General features: G+C 35.1%; 2 protein-coding genes across 2 annotated transcripts in view; both read left to right on the top strand.

Moving 5' to 3' along the window:
• LOC123566401 (uncharacterized) lies at positions 1–27,944 on the top strand. The gene is made up of 6 exons (XM_045360443.2): positions 1–87; positions 12,965–13,238; positions 14,536–14,771; positions 17,820–18,009; positions 22,349–22,696; positions 25,861–27,944. The coding sequence occupies exons 2-6, from the start codon at positions 12,989–12,991 to the stop codon at positions 26,187–26,189; spliced, it is 1,353 nt and encodes a 450-aa protein (XP_045216378.2). The 5' UTR covers positions 1–87; positions 12,965–12,988; the 3' UTR covers positions 26,190–27,944.
• LOC123566395 (uncharacterized) overlaps positions 1–27,962 on the top strand; it is a 435,075-nt gene that overhangs the window by 84,149 nt on the left and 322,964 nt on the right. The gene's annotated exons all lie outside the window — the stretch shown is intronic.

The raw sequence follows: 27,962 nt of genomic DNA on the forward strand, positions 1-27,962 counted from the left end.
CTAGCCGAGACATTTCGCAGTTGCTTCCCCTTGTAAAATAGACGCCACTTGTAGGTCTATCCCGAAAACGAAAGTCGACAATCAGAGGTATGATATTTTCTGTTAATATTGGCTAAAATTCGCATTTTGAAAACTTTGTATTATTGCAGGTATGTGATCAGTAATATAATATGTTAATTCGCCTATGAAGTAAGGCAGATTAAATCTTAGCTTTCAGACACACTTCCCTCCCCTCTTCGAAGTACAGGTGGCAGTAACGTACCTAGGATGCAGTATGGGTCCATGAGCCATATGCACTTAAATATTGTCACCATGGCTCATTGTCACAGGTGCAATTTTTTTTTCAAAACGGCTTTTTGTCATTTTTTTCTTAAGAAAACATTGTAATTGTAGTAAATTTAAGTGCATATGGCTCATGGAACCATACTGTATCCTAGGTATGTTATGCTGCTTTCTCCTTGATTCGAGCCTTTTAAATCTTTCAGCGTTGTGCATATTTTTGTAAAACTGTTCAATTAAATAATTTTTGTTTTTTGTTACAAAAATATTTACATATAACAATGGGCAATAAGAATTACAATATTATCATCTTTTATATGTATTTTTTTGCACAAGACTGAATGAGGTCAAACTCCACATCATTTTAAAACTTTCTCATCGATTCGAGCCCTTCGTTTGGAAGGTCATTAAGTGTTAATGTTTGCATATTCTATTTCCATAAAGCAAATTTCTATCAAGATTGACTTCTTGTTCACTCGTTACAACAGTCTAAATATGCTCAGGATGCTTTTAATTTGAAACTTGGGCTCACAATATTACCCACTATGTAATTTCCTTTTGAAATAAGGAATTTTTGATGCAAAATATTAAAATTGGTATTTACTCAATTTTTCAGTGGTTTCATGACTAATATTTTCCAAGGCATTTTAAAATGTAAATGACACAAGTTTCTGATGGAAGAACATGCTAAATAGGCATGAATTTTACTAAAACACAAGGGCTCGAATCGATGAGAAAGCTCGAATCGACGAGAAACAGGCATACTGCCACCTGTGCTTCCAAGTATCAGCCACTATTTTAACCCGCCCGCTTAGCTCAGTAGGTAAGAGCGTTGGTCTACAGATTGCGGGGTCGATCCTCCGGCGGGGCGTATGTTCTCCGTGACAATTTGATAAACGACATTGTGTCTGAAATCATTAGTCCTCCACCTCTGATTCATGAGGGGAAGTTCGCAGTTACTTGCGGAGAACAGGTTTGTACTGGTACAGAATCCAGGAAGACTGGTAAGGTTAACTGCCCGCCGTTACATGACTGAAATACTGTTGAAAAACAGCATTAAACCCAAAACAAACAAACAAACAAAATCTGTTAAAACACACTGAACATAATTTTATCTCAAACATTGATTGATACATATTCAGCATATTTTAAAACTTACCATTTATTATCAATGCAATTAGCCTTTCTTATTTGGCTTATCGGGATGACCTGATGACTTATTTTATGATCTGTTGTTTGAAGTTGCCACCCCTCTAAGCCTTACCGTGGTTACCCATATCTGCATTTTACTGTTAAGAAAACAAATAGGTTAAAAAATCCAAAAATGTTCTAGTCGTTCGGTTACCGGACGCCTAGCAAATCCTCAGGGGATTTTCTAGTCGTCCGGTAATTGATTTCCTAATGAATAAGACATGATTTTATATAGTTTTAATGTTACTTACTTAAGATATCGATACTTATCTGCAAACAAAATTTTGTGTAAATACATACTATAAGCATTTACAATAAATCACTGCATTATTCAGCTGATAAAATAGAAGTTTGCCGAACTCAATAATGGCGAGATCGACGTGACGTCACTTATTAAAATCTGTTCATCTGGAGGCTTTTATGGGAACGGAATTTTTAAATTTTAACAAGTTTTTCACTGGATTTTTAAAATTAAAACAGTTTTTAAGTACTTTCAAATTTTCATATTTTAGTATTCAAATATTTTTTAATGAATAACTGTTTTAAATGACATCTAATTTCAAAAGCGGCAGCGTGATGTTCAAAACTTTAAGAAAAACAGTAGTTAAGCGTTCATTAATCCATGTTATTTTGAAATAATTATAGTCAAAATTAATGAATGAATTGCTTTTTTAAGCTTTCCATTCTTCAAAAAATATATATATAATTGTATTTTAATAATTAAAGTTTAGGCCGTTAGAAAAAAACATCACTTTTTACAAAATTGCATATGGACATTCGGCGATCAATGTTTTATCATTTCTAAAAATAGAATATTAACGGATTCGTAAACAAACATGATCTCTTGCGTTTAATCGACTGAAAAATCAGATATTTATTGATATTTTAAGTAAATAACATTTAAAACTATATAAAATCATTACTTATTCATTAAGAAATCAGTTACCAGACGACTAGAAAATCCCCTGAGGATTTGCTAGCCGTCCGGTAACCGGACTTGAATATAAGTCATAATTTAAAAAAAAAAGACTTAAATCTTTGGAAGAAGAGATACCTAACCTGACACCATTTTTGATCCACAGCGGAGTGCCCATGATGCTAAATTGCTGAAACAAAACACAAAATAAACATTAAAAAATGTCAGCAAGGCAATTTTATGCTTTAATCATTTAAATTATTGTCAACATAAATTCATTATCAGAGATGTAATTGTTACAAATACATTGTACATGTACCAGAAAACGTTCCCAATGGATTTCATTGGGGATTTCCTAACAGAAGTATGCAGAATAAGGTTGGACTTGACAGGACAGCGACAGTCAAAAGTTATCACGCTGTTCCAAAATTAAATGTCCTATTGTTTAGACCACAATGCAATAAAAAGTATAGATAACTTACTCCGAGCTTTTCTACTTAAATTGCTTGTCCAAGTAATACGAGTAAAAGAAGTATCAATGGTTGGACTACATTAAAGACTTCAATTTTAGTAATGTGTTACTATCTATTTTCAATGACATACGGTCCAATGTTGTTGTCCTCAAGATTTTGAAAATGTCTCCACATTTTTTATACCAAGGGGACGTGTCCCCACCAGTTTTGATCCTCGGCAGAACCCTGGAATCATGTTATTGTTGTTTTTAGCTCACCTGAGCAATGCTCAGGTGAGTTTTTCTGATCGCTCGATGTCCGGCGTCCGGCGTCCGTCGTCTGTCGTCTGTCGTCCGTCGTCTGTCAACATTTAGCTTGTGTATGCGATAGAGGCTGTATTTTTCAATTAATCTTCATGAATATTGGTCAGAATGATAACCTTGATGAAATCTAGGCCGAGTTCGAAAATGGGTCATCTCGGGTCAAAAACTAGGTCACTAGGTCAAATCAAAGAAAAACCTTGTGTATGCGATAGAGGCTGTATTTTTCATTTAATCTTCATGAATATTGGTCAGAATGATAACTTTGATGAAATCTAGGCCGAGTTCGAAAATGGGTCATGTCGGGTCAAAAACTAGGTCACTAGGTCAAATCAAAGAAAAAACCTTGTGTATGCGATAGAGGTGGTATTTTTCAATTAATCTTCATAAATATTGGTCAGAATGATAACCTTGATGAAATCTAAGCCGAGTTCGAAAATGGGTCACTCGGGTCAAAAACTAGGTCACTAGGTCAAATCAAAGAAAAACCTTGTGTATGCAATAGAGGCTGTATTTTTCAATTCTTCTTCATGAATATTGGTCAGAATGAAAACCTTGATGAAATCTAGGCCGAGTTCGAAAATGGGTCATCTCGGGTCAAAAACTAGGTCACTAGGTCAAATCAAAGAAAAACCTTGTGTATGCGATAGAGTGGTATTTTTCAATTAATCTTCATGAATATTGGTCAGAATGAAAACCTTGATGAAATCTAGGCCGAGTTCGAAAATGGGTCATCTCGGGTAAAAAACTAGGTCACTAGGTCAAATCAAAGAAAAACCTTGTGTATGCAATAGAGGCTGTATTTTCAATTCTTCTTCATGAATATTGGTCAGAATGATAACCTTGATGAAATCTAGGCCGAGTTCGAAAATGGGTCATCTCTGGTCAAAAACTAGGTCACTAGGTCAAATCAAAGAAAAACCTTGTGTATGCGATAGAGGCTGTATTTTTCAATTGATCTTCATGAATTTTGGTCAGAATGATTGCCTTGATGAAATCTAGGCCGAGTTCGAAAATGGGTCATCTCGGGTCAAAAACTAGGTCACTAGGTCAAATCAAAGAAAAACCTTGTGTATGCGATAGAGGCTGTATTTTTCAATTGATCTTCATGAATTTTGGTCAGAATGATTGCCTTGATGAAATCTAGGCCGAGTTCGAAAATGGGTCATCTCGGGTCAAAAACTAGGTCACTAGGTCAAATCAAAGAAAAACCTTGTGTATGCGATAGAGGCGGTATTTTCAATTGATCTTCATGAATTTTGGTCAGAATGATTGCCTTGATGAAATCTAGGCCGAGTTCGAAAATGGGTCATCGGGGGTCAAAAACTAGGTCACTAGGTCATATCACGTAAAAAACCTTGTGTATGCGATAGAGGCTGTATTTTTCAATTGATCTTCATGAATTTTGGTCAGAATGATTGCCTTGATGAAATTTAGACCAAGTTCGAAAATGGGTCATCTGGGTTCAAAAACTAGGTCACTAGGTCAAATCAAAGAAAAACCTTGTGTATTGCAATAGAGGCTGTATTTTTCAACTGATCTTCATGAAATTTAGCCAGAATGATTACCTTGATAAATCTAGGCTGATTTCGAAAATGGGTCATCTGGGGTCAAAAACTAGGTCACTAGGTCAAATCGAAGAAAAAATTGTGTATGCAATAGAGGATGTATTTTTCAATTGATCTTCATGAAATTTGGTCAGAGTGATTGCCTTGATGAAAACTAGGTCGGTTTTGAATATGGATTATCTGAGGTCAAAAGCTAGGTCACTAGGTCAAATTAAAGAAAAATCTTGTGTATGCGATAGAGACTGTTTTTTTCAGTTGATATTTATGAAATTTGGTCAGGTTGATTGCCTTAATGAAATCTAGGTCGAATTTGAATATGGGTCATCTGAGGTCAAAAACTAGGTCACTTGGTCAAATCAAAGAAAAAACTTCTGTATGTGATAGAGGCTGTATTTTTCAGTTGATCTTCATGAATTTTGGTCAGAATGATTGCCTTGATAAAATCTAGGTCGAGTTTGAACATGGGTCATCTAGGGTCAAAAACTAGGTCATATCTAAGAAAATGGTTTTTTTATTGCAAGAGACCAATTTTTTGGTCCAATCTTAATGAAAATTGGTCAGAATATTTGTTTCCATGAAATCACTAGGTCAAACATGTTTTACACTGTTATGGAGTGTTTCTTAGGTGAGCGACCTAGGGCCATCTTGGCCCTCTTGTATTTATTTCCTGTAGTGTATGAAGTTTTTCTTTAACACATTCGATCAGGTCCCAGAAAACAGTCATTATCCCATCCTAATTGTTTATAACACAAAAGACAATCACAAAGAACTGAGATTTATGCAGTCTCAATTTCAATACATGTTGCATATTTGTGCGATAAATCATTACTAAATTACATGTAGTCATAGGTAATGGTGATTCTTGCACTTAAGTGGCACATTTTCTGCAGTGAATTTATTATGATTTATCGCAAACCATTGCTGCATTTTAATATTAAAAATATGACAGCAAAGATCTTGGTTTCATATAATTGTCTTTCATTTTAAAAAAACGTTGGGGTGCGATAATGACCATTTTACGTTTGATTTTGACATATTTTGCATTATTGTTATTTCTGTATAGCTAATTTGTGACATTTCTCAATCTGGGACCTGTTTTCTAGGTAGTCAGCAAATCAATATAATAGAATTGGATTGTGGTTGGATATAGTTTTGTTAAATAAAGGAGAAGGTTCACTTTTGCACATAAATGGCCTAAAAAAAGAAAGTCTCTAAATTTAGTAAAGAACATGTTTTCTTTCATGAAATAGTATTGTTTTATCAAACTGCACAAAACATTTTACAATTTATTCATTATATAAGAAAATATCGGACATAACTGAAAATAATTTTAACATTATTGGTATGGGAAACCTTCAGTTTTTAATAGAATTTTTAAACATAGGTATCTGAAATTTTCGTTACGAGCACAACTGTCGACCACAATAAAAAAAAAAATGACCATAAATTCTGTGAAATAAGCTGGACCAATGGTCAAAATATTTTTGTGGTCCTTGAGTGTGCTCACTACTAAAAACTTTCCCATAAGACCTAAATATGGTAAAAAATGCCCGTTTTCCCAAAATTCTGCGATTTCAGTAATATTCACAGACATGTTGTGAACAAAATAATAAATTCATTTATAAAAACAAAATTCCTTGCAGTAGATAAACATTCTGGTAGTTAACAATATATAGTTTTTTTCAAATTATAGCCAATTTGAAAATTTTCGAAATTGCATAGGCCATATAAGACTTAAGGAGGTAGGTTACCTTGATACCAGGGTAAATTCAAAGTACTTGAATCGCAGCAATATTTTGTATTTCGTGTAATATGATGTTTTAACTGCTATAATCTCAATTTCGATTATCTCTGTCCCTTCAAGTTCAATTTTTATCAAGGTTTGAAGAACATGACCCTCCCAGTGTATTTTATATTGAAAGAAGAAGGAAAATATGGATATTTAACACTTTTCAGTGTATTTTAGTTTTATTGATGTCCGTAGAAGTCTGCATAATTGATAATTTTACTAGTATGCGTGTTAGCTTTCTGATATAAGCTTAAAATGTATATGTCGCGGGGCTTGTGTTTCCATGGTAACACTTTTTCTCTCATTTTAAACAATTCCGTATAAAAACGTTTTTTTCGACGGCTTCAGTGCCATTCTGTTAATGACCAATATGGAGTATTTGGGTAATATTATTAGCAAAATACCAAGCACTTTACATGGTACCCTATTTTTCTTAAAGTTTTAAGTAACCATGGCAACAGAGATGTTTAAAATAGCTTATATCTTGCTTTTTGTCGTAATTTCTTATAAAAATATTGAATAAAATCATCTTTCTTGTTAATGTAGCTTTAAAACTTATTTTTTTTAACATAAGTAATGTTTTCATGTTATTTGCATTTATTCGAACAAATTTCACAGCTTAAAATACTTACAGAAGTACCCTTCGTCTGACATTTATCATGGAAAAATCGTTCTGCAGGCTGCTATTATTATCATGGATATTGTTGAAATGAAAATAAAAAGACGAAGCTGTGTTCCTTAAATAGACCAGTGTCAACGCTTTTGAGTTTTGCATTTAGATATATAGGTCACGGGCTTCGTTTCCATGGTAACATCGATTACATTCAAGAAACCACAATTTTCTACTGAAATTGAACAACTTTTGAGCTCACTCTTAGTATAATAGCGACAATGTATCAACGGAAACTGAAAAATAGGTATAACAAATCAAATTGTCCAATTTTTATTTGAAAATGGTCGTAACAAGTAACCTTTCACCCAGCTATATTCCCAAAAACATTGGTTACCACCATCCATTTTCTTACATTCCGCAAAACATTTCAATATAACTACATAAAAGAAGCAAAATATCGATTATTATTCAGAGCAAAAAACTCATTAAAGATATTTCAGCAAATAATGGCTGTTTAAAAATAATTCAAATAAAGAAAATACACAGAATTACGCACTTTCAAAATAAAAGCCATTAATTTTGCGCGGTAACTGACACGTAATGTTATGACGTCAATGACGTCATTTTAAGTCAACAATGTTTTGAAGCGTTTTTGTGGCAATTTATTCATTATTTCTGTATTATTACACCATGAAGCTTTAGATCGGAGGCAGGTTCATGATTATTTTTCAGAAGAATGGATATACAAACACATTTTAGTGTGTCATAAATGTCGTCGTAAATCGTCACGTTAGCTTCCGGTTGGGCATGCGCACATACAAATATCAAGGTAACCTACCTCCTTAAGTGAACTTTGTCCTTTGGTAAAAGTCGTGCAATTTGAAAAAACAAAGTGTATATTCAGGATATTTATGTACATAAATTTATATTCTTTACACATTCCAGAAAATAGTTTTTCTGTGCAAATGAAAATAGAATAGATGTGGCAGTACGGGTAGATGATCAATAGATAAACAAATAAATAACGCCTTCCAAATCTTATATTTACTGGAGGCATAATATGATACTTCCTTCTCCACATTGAACAATCATTTTAATACACATACAAAATGAATATATACATCCTCTAGCTGATACTGGTGTTCCTAATTCAAGTGCACTAGTAAACTTGTACTGTTGACGGGCTACTGTGTGCTAGTAAAAAAAAATATTACGAAATCAATCATTTTTCCCTTGAAAAATCCCAGTACATGTAACTATAACTGTGACATTCATCTTTGTAAGTGTGACACTCATCCCTTGACAGTTAGCATGGCACTCATCTGTGGTAATGTGACATGTGGACCATATTGAAAATTGGTGAAACACCAAATATGTTATCCACGTAAAATAAAGTCGTTATTATTATTATTATTATTATTACTCACCTACAAGGGAGAGACTTACCTCTGAAAGTAGACATTCATCTTTGACTGTAGGTGTGACACTCATCTTTAATCCTTGTTTCAGAGAAAGAGATCATTCCTTGTAAAGAATAACTAAATTAGGTGATTCTAAGAGCATGGCTAGATTAACAAGTTGCCAATGACAATTAATTATATGATTTTTGTTTGAAAAGCAACAAAAAAGATCAAAGCTTGCTTAATTCACATGGATGCTATTTCTTACCTGGCTTTCTCTCAGAGCAATTATTATTGTAAATGCATTTGCAAGCTTATAACCAGCTACTGCAATCTATATTCTCAAGACTAAGACTCTTTTATAAGTGAAGTTTGTTTCTTTTCTTTTTATTATACCTCACATGAATGGCCTATGCAAATTTCCCATTTATTGTTTGTGTATATAGCCATGTATATGTGGACCATATTGTAAATTGGCTTTAAGACTAAGCCAAATATGTTATCCACAGTAAATAAAGTTGTTATTATTATTATTATTATTGTTATTAAAAACTTTAATAATCATGATAATATATCATATTCCCCAGTGATTTTATATCTCATGAGCAAAATTGTTATTTTCAATTTCTGCATAATGTCATGTGATATGATCCATTATTTCATATCACATGTGCAACAGCGCTGTTTTGGTGCTCTGCGCATGTGATATTATTTTTTCATATATTTCGTTGAGAGGTTGATACTTTCGCATTGATTAAAAGACTGAGATTAGGATTAAATTACAAAAAATGTACCTTATCTGGTGTTCATGCATGTGTGAACACGGCCGATTTTTTACTTTTTAGCTCGACTATTCAAAGAATAGTAGAGCTATTGGACTCACCCATGCGTCTGCGTCCGCGTCCACGTCCCGATTTGGTTAAGGTTTTGTATGTAAGCTGGTATCTCAGTAACCACTTGTGGGAATGGATTGAAACTCCACACACGTATTCACTATGATATACTGACCTACATTGCATAGGTTCCATAACTCTATTTTGCTTTTTTACAAAATTATGCCCCCTTTTCAACTTAGAAATTCTTGGTTAAGGTTTTGTATGTAAGCTGGTATCTCAGTAACAACTTACGGGAATGGATTGAAACTTCACACACTTATTCACTGTGATAAACTGACCTACATTGCACAGGTTCCATAACTCTATTTTGCATTTTTACAAAATTATGCCCCCTTTTCGACTTAGAAATTCTTGGTTAAGGTTTTGTATGTAAGCTGGTATCTCAGTACCCGCTAATGGGAATGGATTGTAACTTCACACACTTGTTCACTGTCATGATCTGACATGCACTGTTTAGGTCCCTTAACTCTACTTTGCATTTTTTTCAAAATTATGCCTCTTTTTCGACTTAGCAGTTTTTGGTTAAGTTTTTGTATGTAAGCTGGTATTTCAGTATCCACTTATGGGAAAGGATTGAAACTTCACACACTTGTTCACTTTATGAGCTCAGATAAGCTCTGTGAAGGTTCCATAACCCTTTTTCCCATTTTTACAAAATTATGCCCCTTTTATCGACTTTGTATTCATTCAATTGACAAGGCTGTTGAATAGTCGAGCGTTGCTGTCCTCCGACAGCTCTTGTTTAATGGGGTTGTTCTATGTGCGAAAAATTTCAAAAACAATTTTTTATCAAATATTGAATTGAAACTATCACCAGCATATTGGAAATGATATAACTAAGAAAATGGGTGCTCAGACATATGTTTTGTTCAGAAATAAAAAAGTTACCACCCTTTTTCAAACATACATTTTTAACTGCTGTCGATTTCAGCATAATGATGCAGTGTTGAAATATGCGCATAAATATAGGGGCAAGCAATATATGTAAATACCTCGGCTATAGCTATCAAAAAGTCTTATCAAACAGCAAAGTCGCTACAATTTCTGAGTGCTAACAAGTAAAGACGCCTTTATTCTGTCTTCATTATTTGGTTAGTAATTACTTTTTAATATTAAATAAATCATTTAAATCATTGTGTTGATTTTCCGGTAAATATTTTGGCCTTATGGTGATATGAAAAATCTTCGCCCTTGAAATATGAGTATTATATGAATATCGAGCGAGGTGCCAGCCAAGGTCTGTATATCTCACGGTGAACATTTTTCATAATACCCTCTCAGGAATGCAATATTTATATAATACATATTGTTCAACATTAACATACTAAACAGGCCACTGTTGAGGTTTTACAGAACTTTTAATATAGCACTCATTATTAAATATAAAGTAAACATTCTGCATGAAAACAAATCCATGCACATCATTCTGTCCAATTGTCTGCCCTGTATTTCCCATATGTAGAAATGATTTACGGTAGCTTACTCATATCTCATATATGTTGTAGTGATTAAACATAGCTTACTCATATCCCATATGTAGTGGTAATTTAACATAGGTAGTTTAAATCCCATATGTAGTGGTGATATAATGTGTGTGTGTGTGTTCGGGTTTAACGTCTTTTCAACAATTTTTCAGTCATATAAACGACAGTGTCTACCTGTAGCAGTGAGCACAATGCCCAACTTCATATTGCTGCCTCACTGGAATATCACGCCATAGACACGTGGCATGATACCCCACCCAGTCGTATTATACTGACACCGGGCTGACCAGTCCTAGCACTATCCTCTTAATATAGCTTACTCATATATCCAATTATGTAGACTAAGTAGACTGTAGTGATTTACTGTAGCTTACTCATATTCCATATGTAGTGGTACTTTAACATAGCTTATTTATATCCCATTATGCAGTGGTGATTTAAAATAGCTTACTCATATCCTATGTGTAGTCACAATTTTACATAGCATACTTGTATCTCTTTTTATACGCCCGTTTGATGGGCGGGTGGGCGGGCAGCGTCCACAGACCTTGTCCGGAGCATATCTTCTACATGCATGGAGGGATTTTGATGAAACTTGGCACAGTTGTTCACCATCATGAGACGGAGTGTCATGCGCAAGAACCAGGTCCCTAGGTCTAAGGTCAAGGTCACACTTAGAGGTTAAAGATCAAATTCAAGAATGACTTTGTCCGAAGCATATCTTCTTCGTGCGTGGAGGGATTTTGATGAAAGTTGGCACAATTGTTTATCATCATGAGACGGAGTGTCATGCGCAAAAACCTGGTCCCTAGGTCTAAGGTCAAGGTCACACTTAGAGGTCAAAGGATACAAGAATGAAAAATTCAAGAATGACTTTGTCCGGAGCATATCTTCTTCATGCATGGAAGGATTTTGATGTAGCTTGGCACATTTGTTCACCATAATGAGAGGGAGTGTCATGCGCAAGAACCAGGTCCCTAGGTCTAAGGTCAAGGTCACACTTAGAAGTCAAAGGATACAAGAATGAAAACTTTGTCCGGAGCATATCTTCTTCATGCATTGAGGGATTTTGATACAACTAAGCACAAATGTTCACAAGCATGAGACGGAGTGTCTTGCGCAAGAACCAGGTCCCTAGGTCTAAGGTCAAGGTCACACTTAGAGGCCAAAGGTCAGATACAAGAATGACTTTGTCCGGAGCATTTCTTCTTCATGCATAGAGGGATTTTGATGTAACTTGGCACAATTGTACACCATCATGAGACAGAGTGTCATGCACTGGTCCCTTCTTTTGAATTACTTCCCTTTGCTGTTACTATAAATAGCTTATATTGTAACTTTTTCATTACAAGTCGTAGGGAAAAATCGAGACCACTTTTCTGTAGTACAACATGCATGTTACATCCAATTCTGAGGTGTATTTTGAGCTATCTCTACCTGGTTAGGATTTTTATATGGACTTGTAATTTTTTTTTTTAATTTTTTTTTTTTCCTCTCTCTCTCTTTAAAGATTAACTTCCCTTAGTTGTTACTATAAATAACTTACATTGTAACTTTTTTATAATTGACGCTAGGGAAAAACCAAGACCACTTTTCTGTGGTACAACATTGATGTTACTTTCAAATTTTGGGTGTATTTTAAGGTATCTCTACCTGGTAAGGATTTTTTTTGTGGACTTAGAAAAATAAAAGAATTACAATAATTTCTAAAAAAACAACAACAATGTAAACAACTAGAAAATTAAAATTCCATTTGCAAATACAGGTACTAGTGTAAAGAAATTTACTGTGACGGGCATATATTGTGACATTCTGGCACTCTTGTTTTTACATAATTTAAAGTAACTGTAATATCCCTTATGTAGTTACAATTTTATGTAGCTTTACTACTAGCTTACTCATATCCTGTATACATGTAGCAACGATTTAACGTAGCTTTCAGATAACTCATATGTACTGGTAATTTTAGATAGCTAATTAGTAGTTTTCATATCCCATATGTTGTAATGATTCTACAAAGTTTACTCATATCCCATATGCAGTAATGATTTTACAGATAAATCATTAAGACAAAAGAGCTATGGCAGAAGCAGGAGGCATTCCTACCTACAAGTGTGATCACAAGTACAGGGGCTGTGCTATAATTATAGTGAATAAAAATTTCTGGGTAATCGACAAAGACGGTAAAAAAGTTCCAAACCCAAAGTTGAAAAGAAAGGGCTCAACAGTTGACATAAAGAAAATGGAAACTGTGTTTAAAGCCCTTGACTTCAAGGTCAAAGTTTACAAAGATTTGACAGCTGAATCAATGAAAGACAAAATATACAAAGGTAAGTTCATTTCTGAATTATTTCAGTTGATCAAAGTGTTTCTTTGGGATAAAGAAGGTCTGCCAGGAAAGAACATAGTTTCTTTCTGTTAATGCATGCATTAATCATTCAAGTTGAAGATATGAGAATTTATTAATAGCACTTTTTGTTCACTTTATGGAGGTATTGTTATACACCAGAGTCCATTATTGGCACTTTATGTTCACTGTATGGCAGTATTGTTATACACCAGAAAATTCAGTACTGGCACTTTATTATCACTATATGGCAGTGAATCCAGTACTGGCACTTTATATTCACTATATGGCAGTGAATCCAGTACTGGTACTTTATGTTCACTGTATGGTTATATCATTATAAACATAAAATCCAGTAATGGCACTTTATTATCACTATATGGCAGTAAATCCAGTACTGGTACTTTATATTCACTATATGGCAGTGAATCCAGTACTAGCACTTTATGTTCACTGTGTGGCAGTATTGTTATAAACATCAAATCCAGTGATGGCACTTTATTATCACTATATGGCAGTGAATCCAGTACTGGCACTTTATATTTACTATGGCAGTGAGTCCAGTACTAGCACTTTATGTTCACTGTGTGGCAGTATTGTTATAAACAAGAATCCAGTCTTGGCACTTCACATTCACTGTATGGCAGTGAATCCAGTACTAGCACTTTATGTTCACTGTGTGGCAGTATTGTTATACACCAGAATCCAATCTTGGCACTTCACATTCACTGTATGGCGGTATTATTGTAAAGGAGAATCAAGTCCTGGCACTTTAATATGTTGACTGTATGGCAGTATTGCTATAAACAGAAATCCAGTACTGGCACTTTATGTTCACAGTATGACACTATTATTATACATGATAATCCAGTACTACCCTGTATGTTCACTGTATGGCAGTATTGCTATAAACAGAAATCCAGTACTGGCACTTCATGTTCACAGTATGGCACTATTATTATACATGATAATCCAGTACTACCCTCTATGTTCACTGTATGGCAGTATTGCTATAAACAAAAATCCAATACTGGCACTTCATGTTCACAGTATGGCACTATTATTATACATGATAATCCAGTACTATCCTTTATGTTCACTGCATGGCAACTGACAACAGTTTCCTGTCATTAATCAGAGAAAGGTCTTGTCTAGAATTATCAAATTTTATAGGTTGATTTCCTGTGGTTAGTAGTTTTATACTTCTTTATTGAGTCGAAGGTTTCACTTTTCACTTTTAGTACTCGATCTCTATTGGGTAAATAATTACATTGTTTCAGCGAGTCAGAATGAGGATTTTAACCAAAAGTCTGATAGTTTTGCACTTGTGATAAGTTCCCATGGTGAAGAAGTGGAAGAGAAGAAAGTTCGCTACCCTCCGAAAGGTGCGACAATATGGCGGCACTGTGTACTGGGTTCCGACAACAGTCCCCTATTTATAGATGACATGATAAGTTACTTCCAGGATGATAAAGCTAAAGGCCTGACTGGAAAACCAAAGCTCTTCTTTATACAGGTGCAGTAACATATTTCTTTTTGTAAAAGACTTAATACTGTTAGTTAACCATTAGCCTGCTGCCCGCAAGTAGTTTTGCCTTTGCGACCTGTGCAGACCAAGATCAGTATGCACGTCCATGCAGGCTGATAATGGTCTGCACTGACAGTCTGTTCACTTTTCAGTCAGTAAATTTTCAGTTAACACCCGGTCCCCTTTGAATAATAAGTGGTACTGCCCAAATTGAATGGACCAGTCCATTTTAGGAATTTAGCAGGGTAAAGGTTAAAATAATAGTTTTGTTGGTTTACCCTAATTTTGTTTAGGTTGATGAGGAACAAGTTCACTAGTGTAGATCACCATAAAATTATGAGAAAAGGAAAGCCATTTTCCTTTACAATGCTGAGTGCCATCGCATCATTTTTAGAGGCCTGTTTTGGAATAGGAGGATGTATTACATGTATATGATGGCACATACTCAGTGCATGTGTCCTTCTGTCCATTCGTCTATGTTATTTTGTGTCTAGTGCGTAACTTAATAGCCATTCAAGATATCAGTTTTAAAATTTGCTTTTAAGTAAGTAGAACTGAGATGTTGTGGTGAGTGCATAAACTGGGTCAGTATATCAAAGGTCAAGGTGATATATTGAGCTGAAATGTCAGATCTGTAATATTTTTGTGTCTGGAACATAACCAGTGATAACCACTGAAGGTATCAACTTCAAACTTGGGATATAGGTGTGTTCAGAGCCCATTAATGAGTCAGTAGGTCAAAGGTCAAGGTAGCAACAGGGACAAATTATCATGTTCTTCACATTTCATGTCCAGAGCATAATTCAGTTTGAACACAGCATGAGATGGGAATGAGACTATGTGCAAAGCATATGAACCAGCTGATAGGTCAAAGGTCAAGGCCACAAATTGAGCTTAAAAAGTACTTCAACACATTTTTGTTGTTATTGCAAAGAAATATTCAGACTGTTAATAAGTATGATTAATTTAGTCATTTGATTGGCATTGTAAAGATTTTTTTGACTTATTAAATGCTAAAGAGAAAAATGTAGGGCTGAGATTAGAAATCACATTGTATTTCATTTTTGATATGGCCATGCAGATTATATAAATTGAATTTCTGGATATGGACAACAAAAATGAAAAATAATGAACATAAATCTTGGTCTGCACTGATTGCAAAGGCAGACTCACTTGCCGCCAGCAGGCTAAAGGTTAACACCCATTGTTGTGGATATTTTTAGACAACCTTCAACAAAAGGATTTAACAGTGTAGGTTTACCCTTTTTGTTGGAGAATGTATTAATTTGATGGTTTTTGTCATTGATAATAAATATTCTTCCATGTATATTTTTACTTTATAAAAGGAAAGAAAACACTTGAAGTCAAAATATTTATAGAATGGGAGGCACAATATCATTTAAAATGTAGACACTATAGGATAGTACATATAAGAAATGCATACTCACATTTTATGTATTGAATATGTATGGAGTTCATGTGATTTTTAGCTCAGCAATTCTACTCACTCTGGCATCGGCATTACACCTTGGTTGAAATTTTGCGCACAAGTACATATGGCTATCATTTAAAGGCTTTTAGCTTTTTCTTTTTCTAGGTCAATTACCAACCTCACTGAGTCAAGTCCCATAACTCTGACATGTATTTTGGACTAAATTATGCCCCCTTTTGGACTTAGAAAATCCTGGTTAAAATTTTACATGCAAGTTAGTATCTCCAAAAGTAATGCAAATATTGAATTGAAACTTCTCATGATTGTGTCCTCATGGTTATGAAACTAGGTGATAGAATCAAGTCCAATAACTCTGACATGCATTTTGGCCAAATTATGCCCCCTATTGTACTTAGAAAATCCTGGTTAAAGTTTTGTATGCAGGTACATATGGCTATCATTTAAAGGCATATAGCTTTGAAAATCTTTTTTTAGGTCAAGTACCAACCTTACTGGGTCAAGTCCCATAACTCTGACATGTATTTTGGCCAAATTATGCCCCCTTTTGGACATTGAAAATTCTGGTTAAAGTTTTGCATGCAAGTTACTACCTGCAAAACAAATACAGATATTCAATTGAAATTTCACATTTGTCTTCAGGGTTATAAAACTACCTGATTGCGTCAAGTTCCATAACTGACATGCATTTTTGCCAAATTATGTCCCCTTTAAGCTTATAAATTCTGGTTAATGTTTTGCACTCCAAAACTAATACAGATACTGGATTGAAACTCTATAGATATTTTAACATTTAGGGTAATAATTTCCTGCTTATGGGACAATAATTCGAAAAGTCGAGCACTGGCTGTCTTACAGACAGCTCTTGTTATATTATGCGTTGCCGTCTGTAATGTTACGTTTTTAGGAAAATTACACACTTTATGTATATTTTTATAAAGTAAAATATGGTATATGTTATTCTATGATGGTTGAAAATATTACCTGAAAAAGGATTTTTTTTAGCTGATTACAGAAAAATACAACTGTTTAACTAATCAGCCATCAATAAATGCATAGAAAAATGTCTTAATTTTGTTAACCACATTTTCATCTTTTAAATCTGACTTCGTTATGATGTTTTCAATTTCTCCATCTGCAGTTTTCAAAAAATGATTCTGTGATGTGCAGGAAATTATACATTGCCTACCTGAAATGAAGTGATCGCACTATGTGATTTGTTTGTGTTGGGTTTAATGCTGTTTTTCAACAGTATTTTAGTTATGTAATGGCGAGCAGTTAACCTGACCAGTGTTCCTGGATTCTGTACCAGTACAAACTCTGCAAGTAACTGCCAACTTCCCCACATGAATCAGAGGTGGAGAACTAATGATTTCAGACACAATGTCGTTTATCAAATAGTCATGGAAAACATACGCCCCGTCCAAGGATCGAACTCACGACCCCGCGATCGGTAGACCAACGCTGTACCTACTGAGCTAAGTTGGCGGGCACGATCACTATATGTGATAGCTAGACCAGACTACTTTGTATAATGTCTTGGTTTTCTATGCAAAGTTATCATTACTGTGAAATGATATTTACAGGCTTGTAGGTCAAGGCATGGATTTCAACATAAAAGATTTGACTATGGTGTGAATATCAATGTGTCAGTGGGTGGTGCACTGTCAAACATTCAGCCATCTGATGCCGGGGACCGTGGAGATGATGCTTTGTTGGACAGTCTGGATTGTCTCACAGAGATAGAAGATATATATAAGGATTGCATTGATGATGGTAAGCCGGTCTTACTGCTACATTTTAATAGCTTTATTTTGTAGGACCAAATACAGGCTATGCATCATTGTAGCAGTTTCCAGAAATATGTGGAAGAAACCTTTTGAGTATCTAATTATTATGTCCAAAATGTATATTTCATAAGAACAAATGTTCTCTTCAAGAGAGTGTTACAGGCAAGATCCAGGCCTGTACCTCAAAGGTTAAGGTCAGTCTCTAAGGTCAAAGGTCTGCAGGGTAATTTTGTGTCTTGTCTGGTTTTAAAATTACTTGACTTAACAGTGGAACTTGGCCAGAATGTTACCCTCAGTAATATCTCGGCTGAGTTTGTTACTGGGTTATCTGGTTTCAAAAACTTGGTCACAAGGTCAATTAATAGGAAAAACTTTCTAACACTCTAAAAGCCACATTTTCTACATCGTATTCATTAACTTTTGTCAGAATGTCTCTAGAAAATCAGATTTGAAACTGGAATACTTGAGGTCTTAAACTAGGTAACTAGGTCAAATCGTAGAAAAACCATGTTAACACACTAGAGGCTAAAATTTCTTTTTTTTTAGCTTACCAGAACATGAAGTGCTCAAATTAAGCTATTGTGACCGGTCCTTGTCCGTCGCCCGCCACCGCACGGTGTGTCGTCCGTCAACATTTGTCTTATTAACACTCTAGAGGCCACAGTTGTGACCCAATCTTTATGAAACTTGGTCAGAATGTTTGTCTTGATGATCTCTAGATTCAGTTCGAAACTGGGTCATGTGGGGTCAAAACCTAGCTCAGTAGGCCAGATCAGAGGAAAATCTTGTTAACACTCTAGAGTCCACAGTTTAAGTTTGAAACTCATGCGAATTATTCAGAATGTTTGTTTTGATGAACTCTAGATCAAGTTTGAACCTGGGTCATGTGGGGTCAAAAACAAGGTCATCCGGTCAAATCAAAGGAAAAGCTTCTTAACACTAGAGGCCACATTTATGACCCTGTCTTCATGAAACATGGTCAGAATATTTATCTTGATGATCTTTAGGCCAAGGTCAAAACTTGGTCATGTTGGGTCAAAAACTAGGTCACTAGGCCAGATCAAAGGAAAATCTTGTTAACAGTCTAGAGACCACATTTTAAGTTTGAAACTCATGAGAATTTGTCAGAATGTTTGTCTTGATGTCAGGTTTGTAACTGGGTCATTTGGGGTCAGAAACTAGGTCAGTAGGCCAGATCAAAGAAAAATCTCATGAACACTCCAGAGGCCACATTTATGGCCCTATATTCATGAAACTTGGTCAGAGTATTAGTCTTGATGATCTCTAGGTCAAGTTCGAAACTGGGTAATATGGGATTAAAAACTACATGTATGTCAATAAGCCAGATCAAAAAAAAAACATTTTTAGCTCATCTGATTTTTTGAAAAAAAATGATGAGTTATTGTCATCACTTGAGCGGTTGTCGGTGTCGGCGTCGGCGTCTGCGTCGGCGTTGCCTGGTTAAGTTTTATGTTTAGGTCAGCTTTTCTCCTAAACTATCAAAGCTATTGCTTTGAAACTTGGAATACTTGTTCACCATCATAAGCTGACCCTGTATAGCAAGAAACATAACTCCATCTTGCTTTTTGCAAGATTTATGGCCCCTTTTGTACTTAGAAAATATCAGATTTCTTGGTTAAGTTTTATGTTTAGGTCAACTTTTCTCCCAAACTGTCAAAGCTATTGCTTTGAAACTTGGAATACTTGTTCACCATCATAAGCTGACCCTGTACAGCAAGAAACATAACTCCATCTTGCTTTTTGCAAGATTTATTGCCCCTTTTGGACTTAGAAAATCAGTTTTCTTGGTTAAGTTTTATGTTTAGGTCAGCTTTTATCCTAAACTATCAAAGCTATTGCTTTAAAACTTGCAACACTTGTTCACCATCATAAGTTGACCCTGTACAGCAAGAAACATAACTCCATCCTGCTTTTTGCAAGATTTATGGCCTCTTTTGTACTTAGAAAATATCAGATTTCTTGGTTAAGTTTTATGTTTAGGTCAACTTTTTCTCTTAAACTATCAAAGCTATTGCTTTGAAACTTGCAACTCTTGTTCACCATCATAAGCTGACCCTGTACAGCAAGCAGCGTAACTCCATCCTGATTTTTGCAATAATTATTGCCCCTTTTGGACTTAGAAAATCATTTTCTTGGTTGAGTATTATGTTTAAGTCAACTTTTCTCATAAACTATCAAAGCTATTGCTTTAAAACTTGCAACCGTTTTTCACCATCATAAGTGGACACTGTACATCAAGAAACATAACTCTATCCTGCTTTTTGCAAGAATGATGGCCCTTTTTAGACTTAGAAAATCATGGGTAGGACAATATTTCTATTACACAAAAAAAATCAGATGAGCGTCAGCACCCGCAAGGCGGTGCTCTTGTTAACACTAGAGTCCACAGTTTGAATTTGAAACTCATGAGAATTGGTCAGAATGTTTGTCTTGATGACCTCTAGAACAAGTTCGAATCTGGGTCATATGGGGTCAAAAACTAGGTCACCCAGTCAAATCAAAGGAAAAGCTTCTTAACATCCTAGAGGCCACATTTATGATCCTATCTTCATGAAACTTAGTCAGAATGTTTATCTTGATGATCTTTACGCCATGTTCGAATCTTGGTCATGTGAGATCAAAAACTAGGTCATCTGGTCAAATCAAAGGAAAAGCCTTTTAACACTCTAGAGGATGTAGGCCCAGTTACTCAGGTGAGTGATCCAGGGTCATCATAAATCTATATCAGAATGTTTTCTCTGTGAAATATAGGAAAAGATTAACATGTTATTTATATGCAGAATGTATATAAAATGGTTTAATGTTCACTCTTCATAATTATCTTAAATTAGATATTTTACTGTTTTAGCTGCCATTAACCAGTAGCAATACCCTTCTCATTTTTTGTAGAGAACATTAAAATATCAATGGCCTTTTTTGTATAGGCCTTTGAAATGGCCGTGGCCTATTTTGTAGGAAACATCCTAATATGACTAGCAAAGCTTAAATCATCACAACGATATCATGTTGACGTCTTATCAATGTGATATTTAGCGCCATGTATGCATCTAAAAATAGCGCTTTCATATTTGATCAAATATTTTACTTAATGGCGTGTTTAAAGTGAAATGTCACATTGCACAACTGTTTTGATCAATTTATACACATAGTGAGTTGGTTATTCACTTTGCAGAAAAAATTGCCATCATTTTAGCCCAAATTGAATTCTTCCATAAGAGGTATTACCATTTCCGGTCCTGGCATGTATAAACAAAGGCACATGAAGACATACTATTTGGTTCCATGCATGCGCGAAGAGACAGTTTTGTCATATTTGATCTAATTTTTACATTAAAGGACATATTAGAATCAAAATAATTTATAGAAAAACCGTGTTTGAAAACTTGTTATACACTGGGGCGGTTAAACGTCGTTCAAAATAATTTCACTCAGGCAGTGAGTGCTCCCTCATGAAATTATTTCGCCTGGTATGTGACTGCCCATCATGTATAAAAGTGTTAAAACACGATTTTGCTGTATCTATTATTTCTTATTCAAAATGACCATGGCCTATTTTATAGAGATAATTATGGTGTCCATGTTCTATTTTGTAGAGAACATTAAACTACTCATGGGTCATTATTTAGAAAACATAAATGTGTCCATGGCCTGTTTTTTTTGTTGAAAAAATTAAAATGCCCTTGGCCTATTTTATAGAGAAACTTATAATGTCCATGGTCTATTTTTTGGAGGACATTAAATTGCCTATAGCTTTTTTTTATAGAGATAATTATAATGTCTAAGTTATATTTTGTAGCAAACATTAAAATGCCAATGGCCTATTTTATAGAGAAAATTATAATACCCATGGTCTGTTTTGAAGAGAACATTAAAATGCCCATGGCTATTATATAGGGACAGTTAAAATGGTTTAACCTCCCACACCCACCTCCATTTTGTAGAGAAAATTTTAATGCTCATGATCTGTTTTGTACTGAACATTAAACTTCTTCTTTTTAATATAAAAGAAATTAGTTACACTTTCAGCTTGAAAAGTTTGAATTTATGAACATGTGGAAAAAAAATATTTCTGAAATATTTGTTTGTTGTTCTTTAAGAACAAATGAAAGGCAGAAGAAGTATAGCTTATATAGGATAGACTTTTACAACCTGTTTTGAGAATCTTTCTCTGAAACACTGATATTCACACAGTTGTATTACAAAGAGTAATATTCTATGAAGAACATATTAAATTATTTGAAGGTAGGTAAGTAAACACATTGCAAAAAACTTAACAATATGAAGACATTTTCTATATCATTTAGATGACGAGGAATGGAAAGGTGACCAGGAGTCAGGTTCCAGTGATGATGAAGACAGTATTGTTGATTCAGATGAAGATATTTCTGATGCCAGAGGTGATCCTGATTCGGGTTATATGCCGCCATCACCTGATATGGATCTTCCTAATCCACTGCTTCCAGCAAAGGATGACAAGGGTCCTACCATTCCTGTAGAGGGGTCTCAGGACACAAACATACCCCAAGAGCCACCAGGAGATGAGGCAGATGTGAAGCACTCCCAAGATACAGGTGTAATCCGACCATCACCATTCGACATTGTTCCTATCAAATGCCCTGAAGACTGCTTGCTTGTCTATCCTGCCATGTCAGGTAATTGAAAGGAAATACCAATACCCTTTTTGGCTTGACTATTCAAAGCATAAGGAGGGCTATTGCACATATGTCAGCCTTGCATTCAGGTCAAAGTTTTATGACATGATTCGCAGTTTCACTAAATCTAAACTAGAACCACTATTATCATCAGTCCTTGCAAAAGGATTGGTCTTGGTAAGGTGCAGACATTGTGGTTAAGGGCCAGGCACTCTGTAGATTAAGGTCACAGAGGTTAGCATCAAACCTCACTTAAAGATTGATCTTGATAAGGGCAAAATATTATTTAGTTTAGGGTCGTATGTCCCAAATGTGAGATCAGAGTTTTAATAGTATGGGTTAAAATTTTATGGCACCCTTCTATTGTCTTAAAGATATCCAATGCTCACCTTTCACTAAAGCAGGTTATTTTTATGGCCCCGAAGGTGGGCATATTAAAATTGCACTGTCCGTCTGTGCATCTGTGTGTCCGTCTGTGCATGCGTGCGTGCATGCCTCCATGTAAATTCTTGTCCGGGCTTTAACTCTGCCATCCATAAAGGGATTTTGAAATAACTTGGCATAAATGTTCACCATAATGAGACGACATGTCATGCACAAGACCCAGACCCCTAGCTCCAAGGTCAAGGTCACACTTAGAGGTCAAAGGTTAACAGGGTCTGTTTCTTGTCCGGTCCATAACTCTGCCATCCATGAAGGAATTTTGAAATAACTTGGCATAAACATATCACATAATAAGAAGATATGTCATGCCCAAAACCCAGACCCCTAGCTCAAAGATCAAGGTCACACATAGAAGTCAAAGGTTAACAGGTGTCCAGTCCATTACTGTGCCATTCATCAAGGGATTTTGAAATTACTTGGCATAAATGTTCCCCATAATGAAACAATGTTTCATGCGCAAGATCCAGACCCCTAGCTCTAAGGTCAAGGTCATACATAGAGGTTAAAGGTTAACATGTTGTTTCTTGTTCGGTCAATAACTCTGCCATCGATGAAGGGATTTTAAAATTACTAAGCAGAAGAGATGATATGTCTTGCGCAAGACTTAGACCCCTAGCTCCAAGGTAAAGGTCACGATTAGAAGTCAAAGGTAAACATGGTCTTTTTTAGCTCGACTATTCGAAGAATAAGTAGAGCTATTCTACTCACCACGGCGTCGGCGTCACACCTTGGTTAAGTTTTTCGTACCAGTCCACATTTTGACAAAGTCTTTTGAGATAAAGCTTTGAAACTTCAACACTTGTTTACCATCACCATGGCCAGTTATAGGCAAGAGCGCATAACTCTATCAGGGATTTTGGCTGAATTATGGCCCCTTTTGACTTAGAAATCTTGGTTAAGTTTTTCATACCAGTTCATATTTTGACAAAGTCTTTTGAGATAAAGCTTTGAAACTTTCAACAATTGTTTACCATCACCATGTCCAGTTATAGGCAAGAGTACATAACTCTGTCAAGGATTTTGGCTGAATTATGGCCCCTTTCGACTTAGAAATCTTGGTTAAATTTTTCGTATCAGTTCATATTTTGACAAAGTCTCTGGAGATAAAGCTTTGAAACTTTCAACACCTGTTTACCATCACCATGTCCAGTTATAGGCAAGAGCACATAACTCCACCAAGGATTTTGGCAGAATTATGGCCCCTTTTGACTTAGAAATCTGGGTTAAGTTTTTCGTACCAGTTCATATTTTGACAAAGTCTTTGAAGATAAAGCTTTGAAACTTTCAACACCTGTTTACCATCATCATGTCCAGTTATAGGCAAGAGTACATATTACTTCATCAAGGATTTTGGCTGAATTATGGCCCCTTTTTACTTAGAAATCTTGGTTAAGTTTTTCGTACCAGTTCATATTTTGTGTAAAGTGTTTGACATATGGCTTTGAAACTTTTATCACTTGTTCAATATAATAGTCTCTATCTGTAGGAAAGAGTACATAACTCTGTCATATATTTTGGCTGAATTATTGCCCTTTTTGGACTTGGAAATTGGTTCTGATTTCATACAAGTCCACGTTTTGTCAAAACTATTTGACATAAGGCTTTTAAACTTTGAACACTTGTTTATTATCATGATTTCCATCTGTAGGCAAAAGTACATAACTCTGACAACTAATTTGGCTGAATAATGGCCCTTTTTGGACTTTGAAATTGGTTCACACATTGCCATTTAGTGCAATACTTATCAGAATCCACAAATACAGGAACATTGTTTGTCTAATGTATTTTTTTCTTTTGTCTGAATATCTGTAGAAATATTTTGACTCCATTCTTCAATCAATTCTTCGAATAGTCGAGCGCGCTGTCATCCGACAGCTCTTGTCTTTTCTGGTCCATAACACTGCCATTTATCAAGGGATTTGAAAATAATTTGACACAAATGTTAACCATATTGAGGTGTTTCACACTTATGACCCAGGTCTCTCAGGTCAAGGTCACAAAATGATTCATACCTTAACTATTCTGGCATATTTTGTGCAGACAACTGTAGCATTCTTGGGCACGCTTAGAGGGCATTTGTCACCAATAGTGACAGCTCTTGTTAAATACAAACTTTAAAGATCTGTAACAGATGAATTTATCTTGACTTAACATATAAACTGACTGTTTTTGTAACTACCGGTACATTTAAATTTAAGTTATATGTAACAGTCATTTGTTAAAAGGTCTTTGTTGGTAGACATTTAAACCTGGGCAACTTTTCAGTCAGATCTTCAACCATCAAGTTAAGTGTACTTTTTGTATTTAAGTGGAAAAAGTAATGACAAAATGTATAATCAAAACCATTTTTTTTCCAGTTTTTCTTTTATTCTAAATAGCGTAAGTCTTAATAAACTCAAGTACATTGATCTGTTTGAAAACATGCTGTATAGTTAGTACATGAACATGTTCTCATGTTAATATTGCCTTTACTGTAGTTTCTGTAAACAGTTTAACCTTTACTGTGCTAAATTTCTAAAATAGACTGGTCCGCAGTACCACTTATTATTCAAACGGGTGTTTACTTAAAATTTACTGACTGAAGAGCGAACAGTGCAGACCATGATCAGCCCAGATGTGCTGGTTGATCTTTGTCTGCCCTTAAAGGCAGAATCACTTGCCGCTAGCAGGCAAAAGGTTAAGTAAATGTGTTAGAGAAATAATTTATTTCCTTGTTTCAGGAAACGTTGCATTTCGTCGTGCGGATCTTGGATCAAGATTACTTCACTGTATGCATAAAGAAGAGAATCTGCAAAAGCTGGTCCGAGGTCGTAATTTACTACAGTACTTGACTGACGTGTCTGGAGATATGGCTAGGGTAGAAATTAACTTTGAACCAGATGAGAAGGTATACACAAAGAAGGAAGTCGAAGAATTGAAGAAGAATATGCCGTTTAAAGTTAAAACGGTAATATTGCACAGGTTACAGAAGCAGCTGGTTTTTGAACCGAAGACGAAGAAATCGATAATGGCGGCAGTTCTGAAGAAATTCCAGAAGATGTACATTTGAAGTGATGTATTGACTTGTGCCAAATCTGTATGATCAAAGGAGGTCATGAAGATACTATAGTATTATTGAGCAATTGTCAGGGTTGGTACTACCCTTGAGATATATTTTATCAAATTATTGTAATGACACCAGTGCTATTCCTATAGTGCATTTTACGTAATGGTATATACAAACACTGCTTCAAAGCAACAGTAATTATCTGTGTTCTTAATCTGATATGTATAAGATCCTCATCAGATGTATAAAGTAATTGTTAAGTTAGAGCTATATTTATGATTAAATGACGTGCAGTAACAGTGGATTGTTAAAATGTTCTAGTTTTAGTTCACCTTAGTGCTCAAGGTGAGCTATTGTTATCACACTGTGTCCGTCATTCTTTGTCAACAATTTGACTGTTAACACTCTAGAGGTCACAATTTTTGCCTAATCTTAATGAAGCTTGATCAGAATATTACCCTCAATAAAATCCTAGACACATTCATAACTGGGCACCAAGGGTTAAAAACTAGGTCACTATGTCGCTAGGTCAAATAGTAGGAAAAACCAAGTTAACTCTCTCGAGGCTTTCTACCTCATCTGCATAAAACTTCATTAGAAGGAACTTCTATGAATCTTAGGTCAAGTTTGAAACTGGAATTTCTGAAGGCAAAGACTAAGTTACTATTTCAGATCATAGGAAAATCTTGTTAACTCCGCAGAGTCCACATTTTCTTATTGATCATTGTATATTTTTTGTCAGAATGTCTGTCTCCATGAAATCTAGATCAAATTCAAAGCTTGGTTAACTGAGGTCAAAAACTAGGTCACTAGGTCAAATCCTAGAAAAAAACTTGGTCAACATTACTCTATAGGCAACATTTTCTATTTTATTTTCATAAAGTTTTTAGAATGTTGTGTATAGGAAATGTAGGTAAAGTTTGAAACTGGATAATCTAGGTAAAAAACTAGTTAAATTTTCTTTCTTGAGATCAGGCTCAGGCTCGGGCTAGTCTTCCTTATATGGCTACAAGAAAAAGCGTGAAAATCTTCTTCTCTCTGAAACCACTGGTCTGATTTTGCAATAATTTCACAGCAGTGGGTGACCCTCTACCAAATTTTCTCTAGTTAGTTTGATTTATCTAAAAACATGATTGGTAGGGACTAGGATAGTTTTCTCTATATTTATGACTATAAAAATTGAAAATTTCTAAAATAAGAAACTGCCCAATTTTGAAATAATTTCACAGAAAAGTTACTTGGGTGACACCCTACAAAAGTTGTTCAGTCCAGCTGTGAAACTCAGGTGAGCAATCTAGGGCCAGCAAGACCCTGTTGTATTGTGTTCAGCAATAGATATATAAAGTGTGCTCTTCTTCACACCTAATGCATAGTTGTGTTAATACACATAAATTTGTTAATAAGACTTAAGTTCGACTGTTCAAAGAAATTAGGTAGAGCTATTGGACTCACCCAAGAGTCGGCTTCTGCGTCCACGTCAGTGCCTCGATTTGGTTAATTTTTCGTATGTGAGCTGATATGCATTGTAAAGGTTCCGTAACCTTGTTTTGCAATTTTACAAAATCATGCGCATTTTTTACTTTTATATTCATTCAATTGACAAGGCAGTTGAATTGTCAAGCGTTGCTGTCCTCCGGCAGCTCTTGTTTTTAAATTACAGTAACTATATGTATTTATTCATATTTGATGTGAGATTTTATTATACCTTTGATTTGTGTATTTTAAAACACAGCTTGATCAGTAAATACTAAAATAAGATTTTTCTTGTGTTTTTAT

This window comes from Mercenaria mercenaria, chromosome 8, assembly GCF_021730395.1.
Source record: "Mercenaria mercenaria strain notata chromosome 8, MADL_Memer_1, whole genome shotgun sequence".
In the NCBI taxonomy this organism is placed as follows: domain Eukaryota; kingdom Metazoa; phylum Mollusca; class Bivalvia; order Venerida; family Veneridae; genus Mercenaria; species Mercenaria mercenaria.